The 24,451-nt window shown below is 36.1% G+C and overlaps 1 protein-coding gene across 7 annotated transcripts in view; it reads left to right on the forward strand.

Annotated features, from left to right (window-relative positions):
• Nucleotides 1–2,390: 2,390 nt before the first annotated feature.
• LOC308219863 (2-aminomuconic semialdehyde dehydrogenase-like) overlaps nt 2,391–24,451 on the forward strand; it is a 70,274-nt gene continuing 48,213 nt past the window's right edge. For 2 of the 7 annotated variants that reach the window (XR_013956592.1, XM_080615398.1), the window contains exons 1-4: nt 2,435–2,591; nt 5,863–5,928; nt 7,936–8,073; nt 9,456–9,677. Coding sequence is in view for 5 of the 7 variants with exons in the window: in XM_080615398.1 (XP_080471524.1) it covers nt 2,549–2,591; nt 5,863–5,928; nt 7,936–8,073; nt 9,456–9,677 (469 nt within the window). In the remaining 2 variants the exon portion in view is untranslated. The other 5 variants (XM_080615399.1, XM_080615395.1, XM_080615396.1 and 2 more) reach the window with 5 other exon arrangements.

The raw sequence follows: 24,451 nt of genomic DNA on the forward strand, positions 1-24,451 counted from the left end.
AAATGAAGAAAAACAGCAGCCTTCCAAGTTCCCTGTTAATACCATGGAAAGACTACATAGTGTATCATTTCCTACACTGGCCTTAGATCATCCTCATGTTTTTACAACTATTGCTTATTTTATTGTTTTTGAAATCTTGAAAACAATGTTAAATTTTACTATCAAGCAAATAAAATGTGAGTCATACCTGTGGAGGCCACAGTCACTGAAAATCAAGAGCAATAGCAATAAAAGTGAACGTAAAATTCAAATATGAAAAAAATATTATTTGTTAAGCAGCTAATGATTTGTGTAAAAAGCACAAATAGGAAAGAGAAAAGAAACATCTTTGCAATAGGATGGCCAGCTGTGAAATGAAAAATAACACTACTTGAAAGAAAAAGAAGAGTTAAATGTACATGACTGAAGATTTACTGGAGTTTTTAACATCTGAAAAATGGGATGTAAGTAATTTTGGAGGCTGGAGAGAGTGCCATTTCCAAAGTAAAGCTGCTGGAGGCAGACTGGCAGGAGGGTTGTAGTGCTACAGTGTCTTAAGTTACTTCATTAAAGGCTCAGGTAGCATGTTCAGAATCAGGTTTTGAATTTAGAAGTGTGTCACACTGGCCATATAATATTAAACCATAATGTATGACAGCAATTCTTCACTTTAGTATCTTTGACCCGTATCAAGAGACTGGGACAGATACAGATCAACGTGACTTCTGTCAAACCTCTGCTGCAGAGAACATTTGTGTCACTAAAGGTCAGGAGAACACCAATTCTGTATCAACCTTAGCACCATATGAAAGATACTACATAGATTCTAAGTTTGTGCAGCTGCATCTGCTGTTCTGTACAAGTTAGTCAGAAATATGCAAATAACATAAGGAAACAACCTGCACATTTGCATATAATTTGTATATGAATACAACCTTTGGCTTATGTTTAACACACCCTGCCTCTGGTGGTGGCCAGGAAGGATGTGGAGTTACAGATAGTGACAGTTTTGGCATGTGGGCTAGGATGAGACAATAGTTAGGTGGCAGTTACAAACCCAGAGTATGTGTGTTTGTAGGGATGTGTGGCTATGTGGTGGGTTATCAGAGGACACCTGGTGCATGCAGGTGGTTGGAGGAGGCTGGATTTCTGGCATGGTCAAGACTGGGTAAAAAGATGGTAAATTAAGTATTAAAGGTCTTGAAGATGGAGACATCTGACTTGAGAAATACTATTGTGAGTCTGCCTATTAGCTCCTAAGGTGAAAGCAGGTATCTGAGGAACAACTGGGCTGGATGGTGCAGAGACAGCTGAGTCTGTCAGCAGGGAGCAGTGGTAGAGTCTGTTTACTGGGATCTCTCTCCCATCTCTCTCTGCCACCAAAGCTTACAGTCGTCTCTGCTTGCCCTTCTCTTCCTGACCCAGCAAGAGGAGTGGCTGTAGGGATGTTCCTTGATTACCTGATCCCTTGGCACTGCAACAGCACTTGTAGGCTGAAACTGTTTTAGATAGTGCCTGCAGTAATGTGCCGATGAAGCCAACTGAAGATCTCCATGGAGCCCACTGGTTTGATGTTTTGCTGCTTAACATTGTCAATGGCAATGCCAGTTATTAATATAGTTTGCATTTATCTACAGCCAGCTCAATTAATCCTGGCTACTAGCGAAGTCACTGGATTGTTATGGCTAGTGGTCACCAACAAGCCACATCCATTTGAGCTGTTTCAGCTCCAGAGTTGAAAAAAAACCAAACCCAAAACCCATCTAGTTGATTTTAAAGCCTTTCAGACTGCTCCTACAGTGGTACACAAATACAGAAACAGTATTTTCAGAGTGTGTTTCAACAAGCATACCCTCAGTGAACTTTGGCCAACCTGGAATGCTGTGCTGACATCAATGGTGCAACTGTTTTGAATAATCTTAAATACACTCGCTTATGTATGTGTACATACGACTGCAGCAGTTCACATTTTAAGTTTGAGGCGTGAATAATGATGTCGCAGTGAAGCCTACACGTTCAATGTCAAGACTGTATCCAACTGCAGGATCAAAACCGCGGCAAATTCGCTAAAGGGATGATCAGACGCGTCGGCTGCAGCACTGCGAGGACGTGCCCGTTTCCCTGCCAGTGGGCAGGGGAGACATGCAGGCCTTAAACCGGGACAGACCTGAGCACGACGCCACCGGAGGCTGCGCTGCGGCTGCTCTTCCCTCGCGGTCTCAGCGGAAGCCGCAGGCGGGCTAACCTGGGCCGCGGTGAGGGGCGCAGAGAGCGCGGTGTCCGACTCAATCAAGCCAGGCCAACCCCTGTACGCCCAGCACCCACCGCTGACATAAAACCCTCCCCAACGCAGGGGCAGAACGCGAGCAATCCAAAACAGCCACGCCTCCTCGCCCCGAGTCAACGGCCGATCAGAAGCGGCAGACAACGCGCATGCGCAAAAGCGCGACGACGTGTTCTGCGCGCCTGCGCAGAGTTGTTCCGCCAGGCCCGCCGAGCACTGACATGGCGTCTTAGGTCTGTCGTGCCATCGCCGCCGCGGGCGAGCCAGGCGGCCGCTGCAACTATCATGTCCCGGCACAGGAACGTCCGAGGTTATAACTACGACGAAGGTAGTGGCGACCAGGAGACGGTGGCAGAGCTGCGGGAGACCGCCCTGGCCGCCGGTCCCTTCGCGCTCCCCCTAGCTCTTGCCTGCGCCCTTTTCTCCGGCAGGCCTTTCCGCCCCGCCGGGTGCGCGGCAGTGCCTGCGGGTGTGGCGGAGCCCACACGAATGGAGGAGAGGGCACGGGGGGCTGTGAAGGGCGGTGGGAGGGGAGAGGCATCTCCGCAGGGATTGGATGAGGCTCCGTGTGAGGCCTCGCCCCGTCTTTTCTCCCTCCACCCCCCATCTCCCCCCCCCTCCCCGGGCCCGTTTCCCGCCTGAGCGGCGCGCTTCCGCTGCCCTTCGGGGCCTCATCCTGCTGTCGGGGCTCCGGGAGCTACCAGGCGGAGAAAGCGCGGCCTTGGCGCGCAGGCCGAACCACAGTGGGGGTTACCTGCGTTGCCTCAGGCTGACGAAATTGACCGCTTTAGAGGCGTCAATGTAGTTGAACCCGCCCTTCCTCAGTCTTGTGAAACCTAAAAGTTTGTATTACTAGTCTAAGTCCAGAAAATTGTTGCTGGTGTGCAGCCATAATAATAGATCAGAAGCAACAGATGTTACTTGTAGAATAAATGTAGTTGTAAAAGGTGGAGTTGAGCATCTCAGGATGAACCTGTTTTTCAGACACTTTGCTGTCATTTTATCCTAACTTGCACGGAATGAATGTGGTCTTATATAAAATCTTGGCTGGTACCTGCAGTACTGCAGCTTTCTCTGTGTTTTCTCCATTAACTTCAGCAGACTTTAAATGGCCAACCTTTTTCTCAAAGGTTTTATTTGTGTTGGCTTGGGCTGTGGAAAAACGGACACACTTCCAGTTGATACTGGTATTTTAAAGAACTCTTTGGTATGGGAGCAGCTGTTTTGTTGCCTCACTTTGTCAGATTATATAAAAAATTGCAATAAATACTTGTGCCTGCCTTTAGTCTATTGCTGTTGAGTAAACAGTTGTATTGTAGTAGCACAAATTGGGTTTTGCATCATGATCGTGAAGTTTTTTTGGGAAGTCATGTAAATCCATGTGAGCCATGACATCTGTGTGGCCTACCTTGCAGGTTTTGCTAGTGCAGTTTTACCTAATGCAGGCAAAATCTTAGACTAGATTGGAGATGTTATTGTTTGATTCTTTCATCCTTTAGATATCTTTTTTATCACAGATTGGTGAAAATCTTGATTTCAGCTGAATCTTTGTCATCTGTGAAGTTGCATGCCCAGTCATTAGAACCTCTTTTAATGAGGTTGCTGAGATACACAGTAATTTGCTGTAGCCAAATGAGGCTTAAGTTGCTATTTGAAAACTTTACTGTTGCATTACATATCAGGTTTAATTAGAAGTGTGTGTAGGTGTGGTCTTTATACATAGACCTTATACTACTTTTGTAGTCATATATGATCATTTCTGTCCCAAATAAAGTACACTTTTTTTCTTTTTTTTTTTTTTTTTTTATTCAATATAATGCTATAAGTTCTTCTTATGCCTCTTACAATTCTGTAATACTTCTTCTGGCCCAATTATTTACCTGCTTTCTAAAAGAAATATTTGCAGTATTTTTTTGTCTTTCATAGGAAGCCTTTTAAGGCCTAAAACCTTGTGGCCTTTATTTGACTGTATTCTGTTTCTGCCCTCTCCTTTTTGAAGTATTGTGATCAGAACTGAATGTTGAAATTCCAGTTGAGAGTATGTTGTTGATACTGTGAAATGCTTCTTTAGCTTCTGGTCTGTTCTCAATAACTTCTGTCATTTTTTTAATAATTGTTTTTATGGTCAGTGCAAGCCAAGCCATTTTCATGGAGGTATGTCTTTTTCTTAGTCTAGAAGTTAAGCCAATGTGCGATATACAAATGATGAGATAATGCACACTGACAAGACTTCGCTTGATTTCACTTACTACTAATTGTGAATGTTAGCCATTCACACAAGTCATCTTGGAATTCCCCTTGACATTCTGCAAGTATTCACCAATGTATAAAAAGTGTTCTTACCTTGAAAAAAAAATGTATAGCTCTTCTCTAGACTTTATAGATTAATTGGCCCTAACATGGAACCAGGAGACAATTGTGCCCTTTTAAACATGATCAAAAGATAGATAACAACACTATTCTTTTAAAGACAATCAAACCAAGCCTTTAATACGTTGTCTTTATCCTGTGATACTTAGTTTCCAGAGTAGCTTCCTGTGCCTTTCACACAAACTTTCATACACTTGTGCCAGCCCTTTTAGCTACTGCTTTTGGTTGGCATTTTTTTTGAAAATTAGTTAATTATGGAGTTAAACTTACTTTGAGATAAATTAATCTTTAATGCCCAAAATGGCAAGCCTTTTATAAATGGATACAGTGTTTGTAATGTCTTGGATTTGTAAGTTGGTATCAGTGTGCAGATATTTTTTCTTAGCTGGTAGCTACTTTTTTTTCTTCTGACTTTTTTAAACCAACAAACAATGCATGTTATTTGTGAAACTGGCAAGTGTGTACAATAACATCTTTAAAAATAGTTCATTGCTTTTTTTTCATATATTTTGTTATTACTTGACGAAAATTATAAATTTCAAGATTTACGGATTATTAAGATTTTTTTTGGGGGGGGATTGCTTGCTTTTTCTTTGTGTTTCCTGATAACTGATTCCTGATATCTTTTTTTTAATAGGGAAAGTATATGGCTATATTTAAGTAACTGTATAAGAATCTTGCTTATTGGCTGAAACGATTTTGCATATTCAAAGAGAATTGTGAATTGTGTTTTTGTTTTGATGAACCTGAGTTGAAAAGGTAGCTAGCTGTAATGATAGACCAGAGAAGGAAGCTGAGAGTAGAAATATTGATCCTAAGTTGTTAGAGTTGATTGTAATTGAGCTATATGTGGTTAAGACTGACTTGGCTGCTTGAGAGGTCAAGCAAAAATGTCAAGAGAAGTGCCATGGATAAAGATGTATGGAACTGTAGAAACTTGTTTGGACTGTAAGGGCAGCCTCCCAAAGGAGATGCTGCAGGAGGAGGTGTGAAGTATGGCACCTCTTGAAAATTTTCAGTTTTCCTAATGCATAAAATGTTGAATGTTAAAATTCTATTATTGTAACTTAGAATCTCTTAGCTAGGTAAGTAAACAGTACTTAATGGCACTTCTGGAATACTAGAGATACATAATTTCTTAAAACCTTTTGTAAAAACTATGGCTTAGAATTATAATATTAAGTATTTAGAAATTGTGCAGACTAACCTTACTTTTCTGCTTCATATAGATTTTGAAGATGATGATGTGTATGGCCAATCAGTAGAAGATGATTATTGCATTTCTCCTTCAACAGGTTAGTTCAGATTATTACATATAAACATTGTCCATTGATTCTTACTCTGATTTTTATTTCCAGAATAAAACAATATTTAAAAGCTGGTGAAACTTTTGGAAGAGGCTAGCTGCCAGAATCCTGTTAAAGTCAGGTAGTGCTAGGTACTGTTGTAATTTTGGAAGTCACATTAGACAACTGGGCACATCTTCAATTGTACAAGTGTATTATCTTGGATGGTCGGAATGTAGTTGGTAATGTAAAGATCTGGGTTACTGGAATGCAGTGATAGTCTTGAAACATTTGTGTCTTCTAAAATTATTAGTAGGATCTAGCTGTGTTTAAGAGTTATGGTTCTGCACCTGGTAGTTGATGTCTTTTACACAATGGAGTCTTTTTGGATTACTGGATGCAGCACTAGTCCTCATGCAAGATCACGTGAAGCTAATAAGCCTTCTGGCATTTGAAGTGTTGCAGAATAGGTATAAAAATAATGATGCTCTGTGCTCAGGTAAGACGTAATTAGAGTGGCTCAACCCAGCTGAATTCTGACTACAACCATTAGATTGTGTTATCCAGCCAAATCTGTGGCAAGATTATCCCTTAAGAGTTCCCCTAGATTTGGTGGTAGTGTTTGTAGATCTCAGTAGGCCCTGAAAATACTATGGCTGATGTTGTGAAGCTGTACTACTGCAGGTAAGTCAGCTGGATCTAAATCCACTGAGACTGTGATGTAGTCCGTGACTAGGCCACAGCTACTTAAATTAATTAAGTCTTCAAAAATCTGTTCCCCTGTCATCCTATTGATTTTAGATAAGCAAAGCTAGGTGCATATTTTTATTATTTGTAGTAACGTTCCCCAAAAGATGTCTTGCATTTGGATTCTGAATTTAATTGCTGGAGGTTTTCAGATGTTTTCCAAGTATTGTTAGCCTTCGTTTTGTGATGAAAATGTGCAACGTATTTACTTTTTACTCAAGGATAAACTGCTAAATTACAAAACAAATTCTTGTTTGTGCACAGTAATTTTCCTAAGAATTCTTTTTACTTATGCTTCATTTATAAATTAATCTGATGTAGATTGTATGGCAATCTTTTAATAGTTTCTTCAGTTATGGAGATTGAATATGAAATTGTATGTGTGTGGGAAACAGTTACTAAGGCTATACTACTTCTGAATATACATATGTTTTCAGTATGTATTTCAGAGCTGGGGAGAAGATTACATATCATAAAGAAATTTGTTTACATTATACTTTGTACAGTTCTGAGGGTATGTAATAACTGGGGCTCATGTGCAGCAAGAAGTTTACCTATATATGCCTTAATGTGTTGCTAAATCATAATGAAATTAGCATGTGTTTAAAGTTTTGTGTGAATATACATTTTAACATGGGCTGTATTTATAATGAAATTCCAAGAAGAGAAGAATGTGTTCAGCTCCATTAAATTGTTACTATAGTTTCACAATGCTGTGCTGTAAAAGCAACATTATTTTCAGGCTTTTTTTGTTGTTGTTGTTGTTTTTTGTTGGTGTTTTTTTTTGTTTTTTCTTTTGTTTTTTTGACTTGTAACTGAGGTAGATAAAAAGAGTTATGGGGGAGAGTTCTCAAGAGGTTTGGGCACAGGTGGTAATTTGCTATAGGAAATACTGTTTTTCAAACCTGGAGTATTTTAATTTGCTGGAATACTGAACTTTGCAGAATTGTTGCATTACATGCATACAAGGATATTGTCTAGCCTGTGGTTTCACTGTGATAATGACTTACTTATATTCTGTCATGAACTGCTGTATGCTCTGTGTGTTCTGTCAGGTAGTGGTCATACAGTAGTATCCCTTTCTTCCCTCCAAAACCACTGCAGAAGGTCAGCACCCTAAATTTTTTTCCTTTTAGATATGATTTGTTTTTAAAGGAAGAAAAAAGATTTGACTTAAATAATTAAATAATTATTTAAATAATTAAATAATGAATTAAATAACACTTCATTAAATAAATTAAATAATACTTTGTTTTTTACCTAATGCAGCAGCTCAGTTTATTTACTCCAGACGAGACAAACCAGCAACATTTGCTGAGCCATTAGAAGAAGAATATGGCTATGAAGGTACAGATGATACTGCTGATTATTTTACATCCAATCATCAATTGACTGAAGTTGATAGAGGTAATTATAGAAAATAAGTAATTGTCAGAACAATGTCTTTTGTGAATTAAGAACTAACTAAAAGTAGTCTTAATTTAAATGTTTGTTACTTGACTGACAGTACTCACAATTTTGTAATCTTGTAGAATAACACTTCATGAGCATAGCTTCAGTGCTGATTATTCAAGTTCATAACTACTTTTTGTGTGCTCCTTGTAACTTAGTTGCATACATTGAAATATGTTCCTAGTTGGAATTAATGAGAATTAATATGAAAATTGGAGATAAGAACAGCTGTACTGGCTCAGGCCAAGCATCCATGTAGTTCAAGGTCTTGACTCTGCAAATGGATACTTAGGGAAGAGTATTAGAATATTTGTAGAATAATCAGTTCCTTGTGTTGCATCCCAAATTATAGTGATTAGCAGTATTTGAGATGTTTTTGAAGTCATGAATTTCTTTGAAACAGTAGCCAATATCTGTATCATCTATAATCTTTTCTTACCCGGTTTTGAATTCATTAGACTTTGGTTTCCATTCAGTCCTGCAGCCATAAACTCTGCGTAACAAGTAGAGTTCTGATCTGTGGTGTTGAATTCCCTTAGCAGAGTTCTTTAAACATCACTATCTTTGAGGAGGTATTCAGATAAAAAAATCTGTAGTTGTCTTGTTCTTCAGTTCCTGTTTTCTAAAATCTGAACTGCCAGGAACTGTAATATTCAGGAATATTCTCTTCTCTTGTGTTTGTATGTCTGACCAGCACACTACTTTCAGTGAGTGTCAGCTTGGTGAATTTTCAGTCTTTTGTGTAGCAAGTCAAGATTTACAAAACTTACCTTAGTCAAGGCTTTTACTAGTTGCAGAAATATGCCCCATAGAAAATTGATTTTATAAGCCAAAAATATATACAGTTGTTGTAAAGGTAAAGATTGTAGATGGTTTCAGACCTGGTGTGTTGATCTGGAGTTTTTAGTTGTTGAGTCCTGGAGCCCGTAAAAATGCTGTTTTACTTTAGGTGTTCATTATAGCATCTATAAACCCTTAAAATGTGCTGTTCATTGGGATTCCATGTTGACTTCCTGAATTACTTTGGGTAATTTTAAGGTGCTTATTTGTATTTCTTTTCTGTAGTGAAAATAGCTAATCTTACAACATCAAAGTATGTCAATATTGAGACTTCATATACTAATAAATAGTAGTCGGTGAAATGTTCCATATAGCAATATCTGAAATTAGTCGAATATTCTGCAGGCCTTGGGGGCAAAGTTTATTATGGCAGTGAGATTGAAATTAATTTCTAAAGTTTTTATCTTTTACTGTGATAATTTTCTCCCATTTTTGTTTATCAGATGTGTGGTGCTAGTGGTTAGGCCACTTAAGACATTTTTTTTTTTTTTGTGCAGCTTATAACAGTAATATGTCTCTTTTAGCCCGTCTTAATTCATGCCTTGATCAAATGAGAGAAGTTTTGGCAGAGTCCGTACCAGAGCAGGCAATGGTGCAAGCAGTACTGGATAGTAAATTTGATGTACAGAAGGCTTTGGATCTTGTGCTTTCACAAGGCAATAAGCAACATGTGAAGACCAAGATTGAGGACACTGTGATTGTAGGAAAGAAGACAAAAGGTATACTTCTATTTAACTGTTTGCATTCAAGATGATTTCATTTCTATGGATGGTTTAATTTTGGCTTACAAGCTCTGAGGATGTGTGTTACTGTATCAGTCATTTATTAGAAAAATTAAAAAAAACAATTTACTCTCCTGTTCCTGTGCATGTAAAAGAAACAGTATCTCCTCTTGAGTAAGAAGGCAAAATTACACCTTAGCATCAGCTTAAATTCAGACTGCAACCATCTGTAGTTCACAGTGAATTTCTGATTTATAATGTATGACTTAACTGAATTAATACATGTCCTGCATGTTGGACAACGTCTTCAAGATTTATGTACTTCTGTTACTTGTCTGTGAACTGACATACTCAATATCTTCCTTTTTTTTGCTAGTGTTTCTACAGTAACTTGATTTATGCTTAAGCCTTCATCATCTTTACTGTCATTCTTTGCTGATTCGTAAAGTTTCTTAGGTATTTCAGTAGATAACTGTAGTTTAATTGTAGAACATTGCATATATTTGGGTAACACTTAGTAATTAAATGCCTTTTCATATTTCTTCTTGATTTCTTTTTTGTTGCTGCTGTCAACGGTAAAAACAATGGATATTTCATTGTGACTGCATTTCCATCTGAAAATTATTGGCTATTGTAAGGTAAGGAGACTTACTTTGTTGTCCAGAAATGTGTATGGATACAGACAGTTTCTTTTGTGCAGTAGAAAATGTTGCCGACAACACCAGCAAACCTGGTTTTGGAAACTTGGCAGCCAGAAGTGGTTCAACTTCTTACCCTTTAATTACAGATGACAAAATGCTGCTTAATGCTGAAAAATCCAATATAACTTCATCTGAAAAGAAAGGGTTGAAATCCTCTTCACTTGTTCTTTCATCTTCTTTCAGTGATGATTTGTGTAAAGGATCATTTTGTGAACCTGTGAATAAACAGGCAGAGAATCAACTACCAGAAAGTGTCAATGCATTAAATTTGATTCCTGACAGTGAAGATGTTTACTTTAGCATAGGAAGTAACATATCTGGAAATTCTTCCTTTAAGAAGTTGGAATGCATGGAAACACAGGACTTGAAATCCTTGCTGATGCAGAATGTGGTTTGTGATTCTATGAGTCCGCTTGTTTCCTCAAATACTTCTGATTGTAAAAGCAGTGCAAGTTTTTACAGTCACCCATGTTTAACAAGTACTTTAGGAAAATTGGTTCTTGATAATGAAGTCAGTGATAGTGAAAATAGAAAGAATGAACTTTTTGAAAATTTTTCTTCAGTTGTGCAAAGTAGAAAACAAGAAGGCTCCTCGTCAGACATGCCTGCTTTGCCAGTGTTAAGGTCTGGAAATACGTCATTGGCTGACTTACTTCAGGAGCACCAGGAAAGCAGTGCTAGCCACTGTTACTCTTTGGCTGACCTTTATATCCAGTCAACAGCAAATCTCACTGATAGGAAATGGGGAGCCTCACCATTATCACAACTAGTAAGTCAACCCCAAACTTCAGGTGGGATGCCAGAGTTAACAGGATCTTTGTCTTCTCTAACCCTCTGTCAAGATTCTCCACTAAAGGAGGTTGCGAATTTGTCACTTTCGGATTTAATAGCAGAGACTATCAAAGTAGATAAAACTCAACAAAGGATGGACTTCCCCATACTCAATGTTACTGAATTAACGCCCCCTAAAAGAACCAGCATTGATTTAAGTGTCCTTGTAAAAAATGCAGAAGTATCTGCAGAACAAAATGTGGTAGGACAGTCAAATGTCTTAAGCCCTGAAATTAAACTTTTAAATGAAAACCAAGGAAAATGTTCTGGCTTTGCCAAAACAAATAAAAAACCCAAAAGAGCGCTTACTCCTAAGAGGCAGGATTTGTCACTTTCCTCACTTTCCTGGGGGAAGGTACTGCGTGCAAGACCTTCAGCTTTTGCTTTAACCTTGTGTCTCCGTTACCCTCCAAAAGGTTATAGGCGGCACACGGTTGGTGTACATAAAGCTTTCCTATACAGTAGACAAGTACAAGATGTAAAACCCAAGGAGGCTGGTCCTTTAATTGCCATAACACCATTTGACTTCAAATCAGCGTCTCCTGATGATATTGTGAAAGCTCACCAAAAAAGAGCTTTTACAAGAGAATACTAAAAAAAAGAAACAAAACAACCAAACCAAAATCAGTGTTTATATCTTGGCATATTAAAAAAAAAATCGTTTATAATCCACAATTGAGGTTTTTTATTTTTTTAATTGACATATTACAGTTTTCACTGTTTGGTAGCAAATTTGTGTGTAAACTTTGTCGCACTGATTATTTGTCTAATTTTCACTGACAATGTTTTTAACTTTGGCAAAATCTTGAATTTCAGCATATACATATTGATATACATACATACAAATATACAAGAACACTGAATTATTATTTTGTAAAATAATTTAGTTTTGCTACATGGTGTATAGTTTGGGGAGTGGGAACCTTGTTTTATATTACAACTTTTAGTAAATGTTCGTAAAGTGAGATTTTTCTGATAAGGTATGTAACTAAATTGCCAGTCTTTGTAATTGATATTTCCAGTCAATGTCATTATTCTCTTCTATTTTTATTCTGATTACAATATTACAACAGAAATGTGTTTAGTTTTAAGACTCACTAATCTCAGGTTTTGACAGTTTTAATTGTGGTAGGACATGTACAGTTCTTGACAGGACCAAACTTGTAGGGAAGCAAGCAATTAAAATTGTGTGCACCTCCCATCAGCTGTCAAAATGTGATATTCAGAATTTTGAACCAGCTGTTTTGTAGGTATATACATGCTGCATGTATTTAATTGGAAGTTTCACTAGGATTCCATGGTTTATTCTCAGTCTTTCAGGAAGGTATTAGAATAAAAATGCTTTCAACTCTAGCATGAGAGTCTTTACTCAGTGGAAAAAAAAAAAAAAAAAAGAAGAGGCAAAAGCATAAGTGCTGTTTGTGTCTCCCCCTTTGTCTGTTTTGGAGAAAGCTTTCTTCAGTAATGGAAATATATTTTTTTCTACTGTTTGCACCTATTGCTGTTACTTTGAATCTTTAGATGGAAGATCAGAATCAGGACATTCTGCACTTATTTTTTTTTTTACCTGATAATGACCAGATTCTGGTGCCCTTGTTTGTCAAATTAATATCTGCATGTGTATTTCAACTTTGCTTTTAGTACACATTACTGCTTTTGATATATTTCCAGTGTGTCATTATTTTAGATTCTGAACAGCAATAAGTGCAATAAATGTACTGCTGCAACTGGAAAAATACATTTGTTCGTATACTGCCATACACTTATTCATGCAAAACTTGGCAGCTAGTATGGAACAGTAGATAAAATTTTCATCTAGTTTTAATCTAATTTTTGTCAAGCATGTTACATCAAAAAGAAGACAACAACCTTAGGTTTATTCCTGACTTCAGTTTGCGCTACAGTTTAGTTTTTAAATAAAAACAAAACATGTTCCAGTGCTCTCAGGTACATATTTTATGTTCTGTATATTTTGCTCTTTTGTCTAGTTGATGTTGTTGTCATTTAGGACAATGAGCAGTGTGACCTCTGACCTCTTGAACAAAATTGATGTTTCTTACTCTTGCTAATAAAAGTTTTATATAATGACAGTGCTGCAATGTTTATGTTCTAGTTGACATGTTAATCTAGTTGGTTGTTATCTATTTTGAGTGCCTTAAAGCATTGAAGTGTAAATAATACAATTCTGTGTGTGTACTATGATCTGATAAGTTCATAAGCAGGAGCACAATTGATTTATTTCCTCAGAATATTTCCTATACAAGTCTGACATACTGTTTTTTTTATTAATTAGTTTTAATAACAAATTCTGGTTTTCGAACAACATGAAACGCTTTTCAGCAATCAGTTTCTCTGTAGTTAGTCTGGATACTAACTTTCCGCTGCTTGGAAATCCAGGTCTGTTTTTCCCACTGAAATAAAATATCCTATTTGGAGAGTTTATTAAAGTTCAGTTTTTCCAAAATTTCTTCTAGTAGAGAAATTCTAATTTTTAGAAGTAAAATATTAATGCAGAATTTGGCGTTGGCATTCCTGGTGTATTTTTAGGTAGTTTTGTTTTCGTATGTTCCAGATAACTCTTAAGTCCCTAATTAATTGTAGATAGAGATTTTTAATACATGCAGGGTTTTTCCCTCTTAATCTTTTCTTTTACGCTTGTTGAACTTCCCTTTGATTTGGTCTGTTTTCTCATTCTCCTGGCTGCTCTTCTTTACATAAAACCTACAAGCATTTTTAATAATTTTAGAGCCTGAACTGGACATACACCTAAATGTATGTCATATGGGTTCCACTGCAAAGTATGTACAGGTAGTAGGTGGCAATGTGTAGTACTTGGACCTCAGTTTTGCCATAGGTTTCATGCAGATTGAAGTTCAAACAAGTAACTGAAACCAAAGTGCATCAGCATTATGTGTTTATCGTGGATCTTACTGTGGGATTGATACCTTAGTAAACAACTTTGGATCTTGTTAGGTAGCTGGATTTTAATATTAAAATACTTTTTCATTTGCATTTGTTTCCCTGTTTTTGATCATGAAGAAGCAATACATGCTGTTTGGTGTAAAAGCAGTAGGGGAGAGATTTTCTTCTGTTTGTAACCGTTAATCCTTGAATTAGTACAAACCTGCAGGCTGAATGCTGCAGAAGATGCCTAAGTGGTGGATAAATCTGAATTCCAGTTAACTTTCAGTAGAGATTATTTATTTCCGTGCTCGGAAAATTTTACAGTTTTGTTTTTATATACAAAAGTTAATGTGTCACTTTATTTGCTTTTTAATTGAAACTGGTATTTTAATAATATCCTTAGTTATTCCTTAATTTTCTTACTGAGAACCACGTTTGTGTCATCACAGGTTTAATTGTCTTAGAATGCTGCATAATATTATGGTATAAGGCATTTTTGTGTATCAAGTCTGGCCTTTGCACTGAAATGTTTCTGCCTAATGGATGTTAGAATTCTTATTTACTAAATCTGCTTATTTTATGCTTAACACAGTGAGCTTGTTTTATTGATGTATAACTTTTCCTGCAATTTTGCAGCTACTGTGTATCTTTGTGTAGTATGGGTTGTGTTACTTGTTTTGGAATTCACACATTAACATTGCAAAGTGTTTGTGTCTGTGTTTGCATATAGACATCAAAAAGATGTTAAACTACATAGACATACTAAATCTGGTATTCAGACTGTATACCCCTAAGGTATTTTGTGCATTAAATTTATTTTGTACATAATTTTTAAGTGGCTGCTGAGTATCTTTAATACAGAATTGACTTCTGGACATTGCTTTATGTACTGAAATAAAATACATATTCTTAAAGGACTGACTTAGTTATAATTTCTTGTTAACTTACCTGATATAAATAGAATTGTTACTGAATGTTCTATAATGATTGTATCTACTGTGGAAAAAGGCTCCAGTTCTGGTCTAGGTTTGCACAGGTATACTTCTTTCCTGGGAAGATTCCTTTGGAAAAATTAAGGTAAAAAGTGGCATCTACTAGTGTGTCTTCAGATACCACATTAAGGTTCCAGTTTGCTTTAGGTTAGAAGTGGGTTTCTCAGTATTTTTTTAGATGATTTTGATAGCAGGTTTTTTAACCTAATTTGGATCGTGAAAAGAACATCAGTGAAAAGAAAACGGCAACTATCTAAAGTTAGTTCTCAAACCTTATGTTACAGCAGAAATTAGAGCTACTGGAGCTGATTTCTTAAAATCAGCATTCTTAAAATGCCTCTAAATACCTGTAAATACTGGTTCCATTTGTCGTGGTTTAAGCCCAGGCCGTAAATCAGAACCACGAAGTCCACTTCCCCCCCCACCTTTCTCAAAGACTTCTTCCGCTGTATCACCCCACACAATAATGTCATCAATGTATGGCAGGTGTTCTGGAGCTTGCCCCTGTTCCAGTGCATTCTGGATCAGTCCATGGCAAATAGTAGGGCTGTGTTTCCAGGGCTGAACCCAGGACACCATTTTTCCCTCTTAGATTTCCTTTTTTTAGCTGATTTCTATGTGAACTTGTTTCAGAAAACCAGGGCAAATTGAAAGTGGAAGTATGAGAAGAGTAGGAAAATAACAACTCCCGTTGGATATCAAAAATGGCTGATTCTTTGTACCCTTTGGGATGTGACTCAACATAATTACACTTAGTGTTTTTTTAGTTACAACAGAAAATGTCTTGAGAAAAGTATAGAATGTTAGGAGCATGAGCTTCAAATTTAAAATCAGTGGGGTTAAAACTTCATATACCTGCTTTTTACTTTATGCTTTTTTATTTTATTACTTTTTTTTTATGCTTTTATTCAGGAAAAAAAAAAGAAATCTCTCATTGAATTATTCAGACAATTTTGAGGATCTTAAGCTTAGAGGTAGCAAGCTACATGAATTTCTGGAACTGTTTAACAATAATATTTTAAGATCTTATTTCTAGGAGGCTAACTGGTGCAGTAAGGTAGTCTTAGCAATTTTGTGCTTTGCCCTGTTTCCTCTAACCATGTCCTTTAGAGACATTTTTCAATAATCAGCAATTTCTGAAAATTTAAACTTACATAGTTAAAGAATCAAATGAATAGCTATAGAAACTCAAAAATGAATAGCTATACAAAAGATTTGCGTGAAGGTAGGATATAGGTTGTCTTTAGAAAATGTCTGTCATTTATTACAGTGCCTTTATTCAAGGGCAGCAGTTTATAATTATGCACACAACCATTCATATCTCTTTCAAATCTAAAATGCTCAGCTTTTCAAAGTTGTTAAAATGTTTTTTTTATAGTAAACATTGATTATGAATTGATTGGGTGGAAAAAACAAAGCAAAATTTCCTGTACACTGTAGCTTATGCAGTAAAAATAAACTTCATAAAGTGCTGAAAGGAGATGTTTCTCTGCTTTTTGATTCCTGTGGAAATTTAATTGAATTTTTATGGATAACATACCTATTTTTGGTGTGTGTGAAGTGTAGACAGCTGACAAACTCTTAAGCAGATTTTATGTTGAGTTCGCTGTGTCCATGCTACTGTTTAGACGATGAGGAAATGTCATTAGTCCAAGTTATCTAAACTTTTTTTGAAAACCAGTGTGTTGAGTCTGCACTGGAAAACAATATGATGAAACAAAAATCAAAGCCAGTGGTGATTGAATTTATTGATTTATTTCTTGAAGCAAGCTCTCTTGTTCTTCCCAAATTGTTATCTTCAAGCAGTTCTATGGGAATAGGTCTCTCTTCTAGTATTGCTGTACCCTACAGCCAGTTGCTCGTTTGTGCAGACTGTTGAAGTATAAATTTTTACCAAAGTAAAAGCTAATTGCAGTTTGTGATTTCAGCTGATTGTTGAGATAAACAATTCTTATGAAATAGTTCATAGGTTTCTGTGTCTCTGTCATCATGAAAGTGTTCTTTATCTGTTTTGTGGACATGTGACTTAAAAATGGCTCATTAAAACCAATTGTCACTGACTCCTGAGTTATATCTCTGGTTTGTTGGCCAGTTAATTGATTTGGGTGCTTACTGTTGTTAGGGTTCCTTAGGAAATAGCAAATTGCGCTTCTCTACAGTTTTCTGGTGATAAAATGACCAGAGGTGACTAGAACCATAAAATAGTTGTCTGCAGAGTTGAAAATGATACATTTTGAAAGAGAACTAATGAACCATTTGTTAAGAATTACAGAATTATAAAGGCATAGTGAAAAATGTCTTACTCATTATAATGAGAATATGGAGATTTTAGAGAAGAGTTGCCTGTGAAGTATCTACTCATCATCATGTCTATGTATGGAGGTAATAGCTAATGAAGATGGTAATTTTATGACCATCTTATATTTATGACCATATTATATTTTAATATTTCTTTTGGCTGTTTTGAGTCATTTTGTCCATCAAGTCAAAGAATATATGTATATATATATGAATTTTTTTTTTTTTTTTTCAACTGGTGTCAGAGGTTCTTGGCATATATAGTTTTTCTTAGGCATCCTTTGCTTCTGTCTCAGCAGTGGGTATTAGTGATGTTCAGAGATTGCAGTTTGAAATACACTATTGTAATAAGTTTGCTTTCATTATAGTCAAGAGGAGTAAGGATTTTTATCTGATGAAATGTAGATAATTGTTATGGGTTCTCTGAGAAAACTTTCTTAAAGTTCAGATTTCTAGTACTGTTTGTCAAAGTACTGTTTGTCAAAAGGCTCTGCATTCTGTGCATATTCATTTAATTTCTGCTTGCTTTTTCTGGCTAAACTACATTTTAATTTTTTTTTTGCCCCTGTTATATTGGAGAACAAATACAGATACTGCTGAGCGAGATAGATTCTGTTCCATTTCAGGCACCATTAAAGGAATTGTTAACCACTTTATGACACTTAGATTTTTGATTTTAGTGAAGCACGAGCGAGAAGGAGGTCAGATGTCTGTAAATGCGCAGTCCTTGCAGGAAATAAAAACTACTGTGAACTGAGCGTATTTGATTGTTGTTGGGGTAGGAAGGAATCTAGTCTTTTTTTAAATGAAATCATTCATGTAGTTGAGCTATTTTTGCTGTTTTGTTATATAGTAGTTTCTCAGGAGTAGCATCAAGAACAGGACCTTTTTTAGGGCTATGTATATAAATATTTAGTAAGAAACAAGCTTCACAGTAAAGAGTCAAAATTGAAATAAAGGCACAGGAAGTTGAAAAGCCTTACTCATGATAAGCCAAATAGTCTAGAAATAAAGTGCAGGTCTTAGGCTTAAGTCTAGTTTTCTAAATATTGGACTATACTACTATGCTTCCAGCTGTTAATAGAGAAGCAGTTATTTCTTCACTGGAATTAATTTTTTATTTATGATTTTTATTAATCTGTATGTATTCAGGTTTTTGATGTAGCTATTGAGACAATGTGGGCAGTTTCAAGAATACAAGCCACAAATAAAATTTGTAAAGTTTAGCTAGCATTTTGCTCATGTTGTTTATATTTCAAGTTTCTAGAATTCTTCTTTTGCCTCTCCTGTATAAATATCTTCCTTCATTTTTGCTTTACATCAGTGACAGATAAGCAAAAGTCACACAAACATCACCATAATGTTACTTAATGTAATTAGCTTTTTCTTTTCATTCAGCTGAATGCAGCAAGGTTTGGGTTTGGTTCAGAAAGCCTGTGCTAACTTTTCTTTAATGTATCATTTTGTAAATACTTGCTAATAATGATGAGAGCCCCTTGTACTTAATGGAGCTCAGATATGGCATGTATTCAGTCTGTGACAAAGAGAATGTGTTCTTTACTGAATGGAAACCTTTGAAATCTCACATGACAGATCATATAGTTATATCTGAAATCATGGAAAGTAATGAATTTAAGACTTCTCTGTTTTATGTAAGAAAAATATATACACAGACCTCGAGAAGTTACTGAATCTTGACACTGAGGTACTGTGTGGGTTTTAGAAAGGAAGTGGCTTATTTCAGGGAAAAATGTGTCACCAGCAATGAAAAGCTTTCTAAAATCCTTTGAGATACCTTCTTTGAAGATTCTCCTCATACATACTGTACACCTACACTGGAAAAAGTGACACTCCAGGTTTTTTCTGAGTTTTCTTTTATGGACCTTTAACACTAGTTTGATCTACCTTTTTTTTTTTTCCCTGACAAAATGTAAACCAATACAAATTCCATAATTTTCATGGTTGACTATATAATGTATGGAAGTTAGGTGTTTAGGAGCTAAGAGAGCTTAGATCAAACTGAAAATGATTGTGTCCTTAGAACTTTGAGATTTCAGAAGAACAAGAAATCCTTGGGAAACAGTAGTTGCACTTGTTCTTACAATGGCCTTCTATCTCAGTCCCTTCAAGTCATGGTAAAGATCAACCATCAGTTGGTTTTCTGTGTCTCTTTAGAAGGTAAAGTGAAGAATTCACTAAGTTCTTAGGTGTGATTGCTGGAGTGCCAGGAAGGTATGACTGGAGTCGCTTTTAATTAAAAACCTGTTAAGTTTTAAGGATGAATGATTGCTGCTCTAGTGCTGTTATATATCAATTTAAACACTGTAAGTTCTACCTGAAGTTTGCACTTGAGTACTTAAAGCAAGGATGTTGACAAGGCTGAGAGAATAGTATTTTGCAGTTGTAAACCAGTGCATTTCAGCTCTAGAAACTTACAAGACACCTAAACATTAGCGGTATAGGCATATCAAATCCAAAATTGTGGGTGTAAAAGAAACCGTTTAAAATATAGCAGTTACTGATGAAAAGAAGCTTGAATGCTAACAGGAAACACATGTAAAAATTCAGAAATTAAGTTAAAAGGTAATTACAGTGATTATGCTAGATGTCTTTCACTACAAATACTGTTGTTTGTTCCCTGTAAAATTTGCGTTAGTAATACCTACTTTGTACAGTCTTCTGGATGTGTTTCTGCAATGTCATGTTTTGGTTTTTTAGTCTATGGTTCAGTATTGTTATAAAACATCTTAGTTGCGCAGTCTAGTGTATTGACACATCCATGCCAACAAAAATGCCAAACACTCACCTCTCTTTACACCTGAACTGGTTTGTTCTTGGGTGACAGAATACCTGTTTTTCATCGTTTTGGCTTCTGTATTCTTTCATAAAGCTTTACATTTTTGTCTTCAGGGTGGACAGTTTAGCAAATGCTTAAAATGCATATATACATAAAAATGCGTAAAATCCTCCCTCCTGTTATACTTCTGACTCTTGAAATGGCCATTACACTCAAAACTTACTCTACTGTCAGAATCCCTCTTAGAAATTCATGCTTAAAATGTGGAAAGTGTGGAAAATTGGGTAAATTCCACATGGGAAATACCTGAGCCTGCAGCAGCTGCGATGCCCAGTTGGCAAAGATGTGGAAGAGCTTTGACTGATTGTTGCTTTGGTTCTTCCGTATTTTTACTGCATATAAAAGCTCAGCCTAGACGGAAATTTTATATCTAATTAATTCCAAAATATGAGTTGAAGTTGTTTTAGGTACTCCCCAAAACTTCCTATTTGAGTCCTTGTTACCCCTTTCTGTGGTTTTAGCATCATACTTTCCTATTTTTGATGTTCTTGTCTTCCCTACTGCTGACCCACATCAGCAGGAAAATTACTATCTTTGCTTGTCAGCTGGGCAAGATAGTGAAGCTGCGTATACACCAAGTACTATGCTCAAGTTGAAAAAAAGTGCTGATTTTAAATCATTTTTCAAGGCGAAGTTGTTATTTGAATTTTAGTCTTTTTTCTCTGATAAAATATGTATACAAACAAATGGTTGTAAGGTTGTGGATGCTATCAGTGTGCTTCCAGGTACTACTGTAAATGTGAAGTGTCTACTCTTTCATTGCATTGAGGAAGAGGAAAACAGTAAGCAGTGAACTCGAGTCCATGCACGTTCTTCTCTGAAGTCACAATAGAGTGAAACGCACTGGTTCAGACTGCCAAATGAACTTTTTCTGGCATTCATCTGCATCTGATAAATCTTGGAAAGCTTATTTAAAAGTACAGGTTATATTTTACTGTAGTAATTTCTTCTTCTAAAATAGAAGATACGCAGCTTTTTCTAAATTAGTTTGTGCCTCTGATTTTGGTAATGACCAAACAGAGCCTCCAGTGCTATGTTTCACATCACGGCTACACACAGGTTGTTATTTTCCAAATATAGGTCTCCCTTACTTAGATTATGGCAGTGTTCAGGCTCCGGTTTTTTCTAGACTCAATTAAACAAGTTAATCTTTGGTAATTCTGGAATTCAGGTGTGTTTGGCTGGCGCCAGAAGAGTTCATAGGAAAATGTGGAATAAGGAATTTTTCAGAGTAATAATAAATAAATAATGCAAGTGTAGTTAAGTGATGCAGGTAATGTAAAACATGCTGCAGTTAGAAAGGGAAAGTGAATACATTTCTTATATTGCAGGGTGGGGCAGTTTTTATAAACTTTTCCTGAACTTTAATGCAGAACGGTTTTGGGTATTTTTAATGTATTTTATGCTTGTCCAAATGTCTGCTATGTGTGTCAAGCAGCTTATATTTTCCTTTCTTACTTCAGCTTGGCCAGTATCTGCAGTCTTGCAACAGTTTCCGTGATTAGATACAATTAGATCTTATTTCTAGGATTTTTATATCACCTAAGCTGTTGAAAGCCCTACTGCTAGCTTAATCATCTGATTAATGCTAGATTCACTAAATCAATAATAATGTCCGTTGTTACTGGTGGCATCCATAATGTGTTTCTTATGGAATGATGCCTTTCTCATGTATAATCTGTTGTAGCCAAGTTAGTACAAATAGTAGGGTGTATAGTGGTGGTCCAGGAAAATTGCCTTCATGGCTTTTCAGATAGCTTAAAATTTGTCTCTAGAACTGTAGTAACAGGTATGTGAACTTGTTTGCTTTATTTATCTGGTAATACATTTTTCAAACTGCTGAAGTTGTGCTGGACTGCAGAGAAATTAAGTATGCTTGATCAGCCTACTGCATTGATGCAGCTGGAGTTTGTTTTGCAAGTTAGATTCAGAGATCTTTAGCAGTTTCACACCTAGGTTTGAAAGATTCTTTGTAAATGTGTTGCCACTAACACATTTGAGTAACAAAGAATGCTAAAACTTTTCTTTCTCTATATTCTTTGTATTTTTTAATAACCTTTTCTTCCTCTGCATTTTTGCCCTTCCTTAAATGTACTCTTCAAATGAATAGGGCAAGATAGCAGTGTGCAAACTAATTGTATTTATTTAGGGAATGAGCAGAGTGGCTTCCATTAGAATTAAAGGAAGCAGCAAAAGTAAATGTTGGAGCTTGTTGATACTACAGAGAAGACAAAAAGAATTTTACAGAAACAAACTAGGAAGAAAATTATGTGTCAGTAAAATATGCCTTAGTAGTTTCAAACTGCTTTATCTTACAGCCTTCATTTCAAGCCATGTTTTCAGAATGTGGTAATCTTTTCCTATGGATATATTTAGTTATTATCTTTCTTTTTGTGAAGACAGCTGCTGTTGAGTAGATCTGCGTGTGAATCTATTTAACTTCTCTCTGTGTAGGAGTGAGGACAAAACTGAGATTGTATTATTCTTTTTTTTTGCTGGAGTTTAGGAGGTACATACAGAAAAAAGGTGTTAACAGCACATGAGTATCTGGAAAGTGTGCCAGATGCTAGTGTTGATGTAGCTAGCTATATCAGAAAAGCTGAGCTTTGAATCCCAGTAGTAAGGTAGAATAAAATTCTGATTCTCTAGAATAATTATGACCAGTGAAGGTCTTTTCCAGTAGAGAGCAGTCATGGGTGGAATAACAGATCTTCATATACCCCATTGTTATAGACATGGTACCAAAACCAGATAGATAAGAATGTAACCAGACTTTAAGCCTTATTTCCCTTTGTTTCTCTTCTGATTTTCCACTGTGAGTGGAAAATAGCAATAAGGAAAGGAGTAAGACTATGGATGACGATGAGATGTTCAGATTTTAAGTGATATATGAAAAAAAATAGAGAGATGACACTGCTAAGTAGTAGCACATTGTAAAATTGGTAGGTTGCGAGCATGTTTTAGAAATGCCTTGTTTGATGGTGCACCTACAGCCTTTGGCTTCATGATGTAAAAACACTGAAAGCAAAATACAGCTAGAAGGAGGAAATCTTAAGTGTTTTTCTCCTGGTGTTACCTTTTAAAATAGATGTTGAATATCTACAGAATGCTTAAACTGTCTCATCTACATCAAAATAATTTCTAAATCTCTTTTCTTTTTTATTATGTAAGGCTGAATCAAATATAAGAAAAACTGTTAAAACTTTAAGTAGTGTTTCTGAAATTTCTATTGAAGAACTGTGATACTGCAATTAATTTTTTCTTTTTTAAAAAAAGTTTCTTAATATTTTGTAGCTAATGACATGAAACATCACCCCATAATCTGAAATCATGGAACAGTTAAGGAGGAGAAGAGCAGGTAGTTGATCAGTATTAGTCTCTAATTTGGAGAAGGAAAAAAAAATAAAAGTAAAACCCGCACCTTGTTAATTATTTTGCTTGGTTTTGATAAATGTGTGTGTTCTGCTTCATTATTTTACATTTAGTCCTATTAAAATGAGTACTGTGAAAGGTGTATGTTCACTCAGCAAATTTCTTTGAACAGATTGTGTGAAATGTTTAATTTATATGTGCAAAGGAGAACAATGCATTTTTAATGCCTTTTGTTTCCAAGTTCTTCTTTCTTAATATTTGTTCTTTCTGGTACATTAAAAATGCTAAAAATCTGAACATGTTTAATATTTTGTTTTCTCTTCAAAGTAATTGTTCAGGTGGTCTTTAAATGTGTGCATTAAGATTCACAGCTTTTAAAAATAGACTCAGTTAATGTATCATTTAACTTCTTGTAAGATTATACATTTCCAGTAGCTGCCTAAGTTTTGGGTATTAAGAGACTGGCTGAAATAGCAAAAGAGGTAGGATTTTCAAGTTAGAGTACTTTCAAGCTATGCTGTTTTGTAAAACCTTAAGTATTTCCTATTCTATCCTCTATCTTGTTATACAGCTCTTTTATCAGGGGCTTATCAGCTGCTAGGCCTGAAGTTCTATATTTTGGGCTCATGAGCTATCAGAGCTACCTTTTGCATCATTCCATCAGCGGTATTATTAATTCATGTGAGCAGACATCTTGTATTTTTCTTTTAAAGTTTTATTTACAATAGTTAGCTACTTAAGTAAAGGCATTCATGTACACAGTTACAAATACTTGCTCTGAAAAAAATTCTCATTGTCTTGGGAGCACATGAGCAG

The sequence above is a fragment of the Psittacula echo genome, assembly GCF_963264785.1.
Source record: "Psittacula echo genome assembly, chromosome: 4".
NCBI classification, from domain to species: domain Eukaryota; kingdom Metazoa; phylum Chordata; class Aves; order Psittaciformes; family Psittacidae; genus Psittacula; species Psittacula echo.